The following is a 7,038-nucleotide window of genomic DNA, read 5'->3' as shown; positions in this document are numbered from 1 at the left end:
GCTGCTTTTAGCAGCTTTGCACACGCTAAGCCGCCGCCTACTGGGAGTGAATCTTAGCTTAGTAGATTTGCGAACGAAAGATTAGCAGATTTGCGAATAGACACTTCTTAGCAGTTTCTGAGTAGCTCGGGACTTACTCCTACACTGCGATCAGTTCAGTCAGTTTCGTTCCTGGTTTGACGTCACAAACACACCCAGCGTTCACCCAGCCACTACCCCGTTTCTTCAGACACTCCCGCGTTTTTCCCAGAAACGACAGCGTTGTTTCACACACACCCATAAAACGTCCAGTTTCCGGCCAGAAACACCCACTTCCTGTCAATCACACTACGATCACCAGAACGAAGAAAAAACCTTGTAATGCCGTGAGTAAAATACCTAACTTAATAGCAAATTTACTTGGCGCAGTCGCACTGCGGACATTGCGCATGCGCATTAGCGACTAATCGCTCCGTTGCGGAAAAAAAATAACGAGCGATCAACTCTGAATGACCACCTGTGTGCTGGGCTGAGGAGAAGAGCTGCAGCTGCTACTGCCAGTTAAGGGGGAGGAAGCCCGGGGCCCTCACTGGGTCTCTCCATTAGACCTGGGCCCAAGTACTTTGTACCCCTTCTCCCCCTCTCTCTGCACCACTGCCTGCCATCACCTAGATATTACCCAGATAGAATGTCAGGAACACAAATTCTAGCTGGTGTAAGGGTTAGCATTACTGCCTCACAGCACTGAGGTCTTGAGTTCAATTCCCACTGTTGTTATCCATCACATTATTTGATCCCAATAAATGGTATTATTCGAATTGTTGTATCAATGTATGTATTGTACGGCAAATGTAAACTGTAAAACTATGAATTGAGTCAAGGGACATTTGAATTGTAAAAGGAAATGTATGTGTACTGTAGCCAGCAGTGGGGCCTGTGTAACTGGTATGGTCCCATGGCTGTACACAGAGATGTCGAATTCTTTTGAAGGAAGTTGATAGGAATTGCTCAAGAAGGCATCTGGTCATGGTATCTCTTCCTAAGTCATAAAACTTGCCAGTACAGTATATTGATAAATCACAGGTCTTAGCCTTCAAACAGAATGAAACAAGATAAGTAAGGGCCCCTGCTTGTTTAACCAGCTTCCCCTGGGGATGGGCACACAAAAGACTTTCAGATACCTAAGCACAAACAAACAATTCTGGTTTTGAAAAGGTTAAAAATATCCAAGGGTGGGGGACAAGGAGCCTGGAATGAAAAGATAAATCTGCCTGTGTAGCTGAATCCAGGGTGCATTACCCAATGAAAGTCCGACGTGACTGGTTCTGTATCGATCGACTGCTTCTAACGTGATTCCTTCATGACAAGACTTCTCAGCTTACGTAATAAGGACTGTTATTATTTTATCTGAGATTCTCTGAACTCTGTCTGTACTTTTAAAATAACCATATAATCTTTATAATCCTTTTTTGTAACGGTAAACTCTGAAGTTATTCTTGAAATTAAATCCTAATTTCTACTTCTAATTTTTTGTGTTCTCAGACCTAGGGCCTTGAGAGGCACATGCTACTGATTTTTAAGACATATATAAATATATATTGTGAGTGAAACTGAAAGGCCGTTGTGGGAGGAGCTACTTCCCATAATTTTTTTGGTGGTGACAGACCAATATGTTTTATTGTTAGGATAATTTGCAAAAGCACCACCACCTGGATTTCTGAAAGCAGACGCGTGTGTGACACCCACCATGGCCAGGAAAACCGGACTGTCCTGCTGAATGCTTCTGCACTACTTTCCTCCGCCACACAAGGTTCTCAGGAGCCTGAGCACCAAAGCCCCGCCTACTGCGCTCCACTTATCTCTCTTCTGTAGCCTCCTGCAATGCATTGCTGAATATGTCTATTGCAATGTCGGAATGGAGCACCCCCTCACTTTTGAATAGGCCTGCGTATTTTACCCCAATGTCCTTATAATGTATACAGGAACTGCCCCAAGCTGCCATAAACTTGATGATGGCGGCGACTTTTTTCATGGTCCTGTCGATGCCCCAATGACTCTTGCTCCTTACTGTGACAACTTAGGGATGATATTGGAGCAAATCAGGGCTACCGTTTGCCAATGCCTCGTTATCCTTATTATGTCTTCCTGAATGCACCTGATTAATTAGAGGGATTTCCCCTTTCTGATGTCCTTATATCCCAAGTGTAGTGCAGTATTATGATGAATGCCCTGACCGCTGTTCCTGGGTATACTATTGGGTTGGGGTATCTGCGAGCTGCACCCCTCTTTCCTTTCCCACCTGATTGGTCTGGGCCTGTGTATTTAACACCAGTTTTTGCACCAGTTTTCTCGGGTCTGGGACTCTAGGTCGACACACATTAGGCCAACACCAAATGGTCGACACTATTTAGGTTGACACGGCCATTAGGCCGACATGGAAAAAGGCCGACATGAGTTTTTTATGTTTTGTTGTGTAATTTTCTTCGTAAAGTGACGGGGAACCCCAATTAGTGCACCGTGTCCCCTCGCTTGCTCGCCATACTGCGGACAAGGTGCTTCGCTCTGCTACCGCTGCGCTCGGCACAAGTTACCCTTCCCAATTGTAGTCCACGCGGATCGTAAAGTATGAAAAAGTTAAAAATATGAAAAAAAAGAAGAGAAAAACTCATGTCGACCTTTTTCCATGTTGACCTTGTTCAGGTCAACCTAATGGTCGTGTCGACCTATTTAATGCGTCGACCTAACCAGTGTCGACCATTAGGTGTCGACCTAGAGTCCGGATACCATATAACCTTGCATTATTTAATTAGGCAATCTGGGTCTCTGCAACTATTGTAATACCACAAGTCCAATGACCAGGGCCGACACAAGGGGTGTGCGACATGTGTTCACCCCATGGCGTCGCTGCCCCCACGCCCCTTACTTCTGGTAAGCAGAGCCTGGCATGACACCCTGCAACCAGGATTACTGTGCAGCCAAATGGAGCGTCCTCAGATCTGCCAGCCCCGCCCCCTCTCCCAGGCATAACATCATGACACTGCACTCTCAGTGGATGGAGCTGCATAGGGCTCATTTAAGCCTTGTTACGGCTATGCCAGTGAGACATGTGGCCTAATACGATGCTGCGTAGCTATGGGGCTAATGCAGAGTTGGGTGCAAAATTGGCAGAAATGACTGTAAAAAAAATAAAAAATAAAAGATCATGCATAAATAGTGTATTCTCCCCCATAGCGAGATGTTCTCCCGTCGGCAACAGTAGCAGAAGCATCTGTGTACCCCAGGCAAACATCACAGTTACCATACCTCCCAACTGTCCCTATTTTTGCGTGACAGTCCCGTATTTTGGGGACTGTCCCGCTGTCCCACCCACAGGCCGCAGTGTCCCTAGCTGGGGGGGAGGGGTAGTTGGGAAGCCCCTGTCACTAGCTGCCCTGCTTGGCAGAGCAGCAGTGAATAGATACTGTGCGCATGCGCTGGGCATGCCCCCTCAGTGACCAAAACGGGGGTCTTCACCGCGATTGCGGTACTCTTGGGAAGCCACACCCCCTTTCCATAGGCCACACCCCTTTTTTGCTTGGGTGTGGTGAAGCAGTGGAGTCCTGGGTTTCTTTCTGTAGATGTTGGGAGGTATGCAATTACGCCCATGTTGTAAACCTATATTTTATCCACCACAGACACGTTTATGGTCAGACCACAGTTACATTTTTCAGTGTGATGTCCTTTTATGTATGATCTGTGTCCCTTATTATAACTGAGCCTGTAGCTATAATCTGAGTAACAGCTCAGCCTCACCCTGTGTGCAGAATGTGACCTCACTGGTATCTGAGTGTCAGAGTTCACTTTCATTTCTCTCTCCTGCTTCCAGCGATGGCGTCTGCTGATCTGAGACAGGAGCTGGACTGTTCCATCTGCCTGAGCATTTATACAGATCCTGTAACCCTGAGATGTGGCCACAACTTCTGCCGGGTCTGTATTGATCGTGTGCTGGATACACAGGAGGGGGCTGGAGCTTATACCTGTCCTGACTGCAGAGCAGAGTGTCAGGAGCGTCCTGCACTGATACAGAACATTCCTCTGTGTAACATAGTGGGGAGTTTCCCGTCTACTCTGCCAGATCAGGAGGAGACTGGGATCTTCTGCACTTACTGTGTGGACTCTCCTGTACCTGCTGCTAAATCCTGTCTGCTGTGTGAGGCTTCTCTGTGTGATAAACACCTTAGAGTACACAGCAAGTCAGCAGAGCACGTCTTATGTGATCCCACCACTGCCCTGGGGAACAGGAAATGCTCCGTCCATAAGAAGGTCCTGGAGTATTACTGCACTGAGGACGCTGCCTGTATCTGTGTGTACTGCTCAGCTGGAGAACACAGAGGACACCTTGTTGACTCGCTGGATGAGGCCTCTGAGAAGAAGAAGGAGAAGCTGAGGAATGTTCTACAGAAACTGACCACAAAGAGAGCAGAGACTGAGAAAAGAGTCCAGAGTCTGCAGGAACGCAGGAGAGAAGATCAGGAAAAAGCACCTGGTATAATAGAGTCAGTCACTGCCCTGTTTAGAGACATCAGGAGACAGCTGGAAGACCTGGAGAAGAGAGTCCTGAGTGAGATCTCCAGGCAGGAACAGCGCGTTTCACTCTCAGTCTCTGATCTGATCCAGCAGCTGGAAATAAAGAAGGACGAGCTGTCCGGGAAGATGCGTCACATTGAGGAGCTGTGTAACATGTCTGATCCAGTGACTGTCTTACAGGAACCAGACACAGGGGACTTGTGTGATACTGAGGACACAGAGAGACATGATAACCAGGTCCATGGTGCAGGAGATCTGGATGTGGGTCTCATCTCAGGGACATTACACACATTATCTGATATAATAACAGGTATAAATATAGGGATCTATGTACGGGAAGCTGCCGACCTTTTAGTGGATGAAACCACAGCTGGTAATAAGATACATATATCAGATGACAGGAAAACTGCATCCAGGTCAGATATGTATCAGAATCACCCAGTAACACCGGAGAGATTTCAGAGTCCTCAGGTAATAAGCATCAGGAGATTCTCCTCAGGGCGACATTACTGGGAGGTGGATGTTGGTAAGTCAGTGTACTGGAGGGTGGGGATGTGTTATCCCAATATATGCAGGGGAGGAGGTCAGTCACACATTGGGGATAATAACAAGTCCTGGTGTTTGCGTAGGTGTAATAATCAGTACTCAGTGATACATAACAGTATGTGGATCCAGTTACCTGACAATATCCCCTGTGACAGGGTGAGGGTGTATCTGGATTATGAGACAGGACAGCTGTCCTTTTATTCTCTGTGTGACCCCATCAGACGCTTACACACCTACACTGCCGCCCTCACTGAGCCCCTCCATGCTGCATTATGTGTAGCGGATGGGTGTATAACTGTATCTGGGGGAGTCAGGAGCTGGGAGAAATTACCATAAGAAATCTGCCCAGAGACTAATGACATCACACAGAGGAGGCTCTGATTGGTGGAACATTCAGCTTAGGGCTGGCCATTGTAGGTGATGAATTTTGATTTTTATTGTAAAATTTTTACCTTTACTGGGCTAATGGGCAAGGACACCAAGGGGCCCATTTATCATTAAATATTTGTGGCTTATTCCCCCAAAACACCTATTTTCAAAGGGTTACCGCAGATATTTAGTATCACCAGCATGTATCCTAGAGGGACCGCAGTAGATATATCTGATACCTGCTGCGATCCCGACGCAACCTGTCCCTATGGGTGCGCGTAATACATTTGCCCCATGTAATCGCATCCTGCAATGCAATTCTGGCTGGTAATACCGCTCCCAGATCACATACATATGTACATACAGTATCCAGCAGTTATTTTATTCTGATCTACGGGCATATGTATCAAAACTATTTTTACTAAAATAATGTTTACTAATAATTATTTTAGTACCACCTGAATTGACTGATGGGCAACTGGATATTGCATATTTTTTTTAGTAATCAGATCACATTTCCCACACCTGTAATGGGAAATGTAATCTGCTCAAATTTACTGAAATTAAATTGTACAAAAATACCGGAGGGAGCCCTGTGATAATAACATTATCTTCAGATAGTGTTATTAGGGCTTCCCTCTGGTTCCCTTACTCCTACACAGCCTTCTCTGCCTGCTGGCAATGAAAGCTGGGCTCAGATCCGGCCACTGTGATCAGCCATGTGTGACCACAGGCTAATCCCTGTGTATACAAATATACCCCCCACCACACACACACACACTTAGTACCTAGAACCACTAATCTGGGAACTCCGGTCATCTGTATCCTGTGCTGCTGCTGTGACCCCGTCATCTGAGCAGAGATGCTGCAAAGTGTTGGCATCTCTGCTCAAGTTACTGATCACATGGTCACAGCAGCAGCACAGGATACAGATCACCGGTGCTCACCGATCACCGTTTCTGGGTGCATGTAAGTGTCCTCTTAGCGCAGCATCATGGGGGAGACGAGGAGGGGGGTGTTTAGACGGCAGCATTGGCAACACATGCGCAGTTAGACTCTCAGGGTATTTTTTTTCGCAAAAAATACCCTGAGAAGTTCGGGAAGAGTTTTCGCAGGGACAGAGCTTTCTCACAAGTTCTATGCGATGATTGATACATCCTTGCGGATTTGGGTGAATTTACCACATCACATTTACACCTGAGATGCGGATTGTGATAATCATGCCCCCTAATGTTTTAGGAAACCTTACTTTGCATATTAAAACTATATTTCCCCCTTGTTTCCCCCCATATATCATTGTGTTTTGCTGTTTTTGCTTATTCACGTTCTGTCGTCACTGTCAGTTCTGGCTCTCACTGTCCAGTGTGGTTACTAGCGGTTACTTCTGTTTCTTATGTCAGATCAGATGCTATTTCTCTATGCTTCCCTTATTGTATACTATATTGTATATTTTATAGTGATGTGCACCGGCAATTTTTCGGGTTTTGTGTTTTGGTTTTGGGTTCGGTTCCGCGGCCGTGTTTTGGGTTCGAACGCGTTTTGGCAAAACCTCACCGAATTTTTTTTGTCGGATTCGGG

At 46.3% G+C, this 7,038-nt stretch overlaps 1 protein-coding gene across 1 annotated transcript; it reads left to right on the top strand.

The window, feature by feature from the left end:
* Window positions 1-3,846: 3,846 nt before the first annotated feature.
* On the top strand, window positions 3,847-6,742 carry LOC134935803 (E3 ubiquitin/ISG15 ligase TRIM25-like). Its single transcript, XM_063930628.1, has one exon. The coding sequence runs from the start codon at window positions 3,847-3,849 to the stop codon at window positions 5,425-5,427; it is 1,581 nt and encodes a 526-aa protein (XP_063786698.1). The 3' UTR covers window positions 5,428-6,742.
* The last annotated feature ends 296 nt before the right edge of the window (window positions 6,743-7,038 follow it).

The sequence above is a fragment of the Pseudophryne corroboree genome, chromosome 6 (assembly GCF_028390025.1).
Source record: "Pseudophryne corroboree isolate aPseCor3 chromosome 6, aPseCor3.hap2, whole genome shotgun sequence".
Lineage (NCBI taxonomy): Eukaryota > Metazoa > Chordata > Amphibia > Anura > Myobatrachidae > Pseudophryne > Pseudophryne corroboree.
Note: the sequence above shows the minus strand (reverse complement) of the source record. Positions and strands in the feature narration are given on the sequence as shown.

What these genes read in the sequence shown, in the direction of transcription:
- LOC134935803 (XM_063930628.1), top strand. Translation starts at nt 3,847, where the DNA reads ATGGCGTCTGCTGATCTGAGACAGGAGCTGGACTGTTCCATCTGCCTG.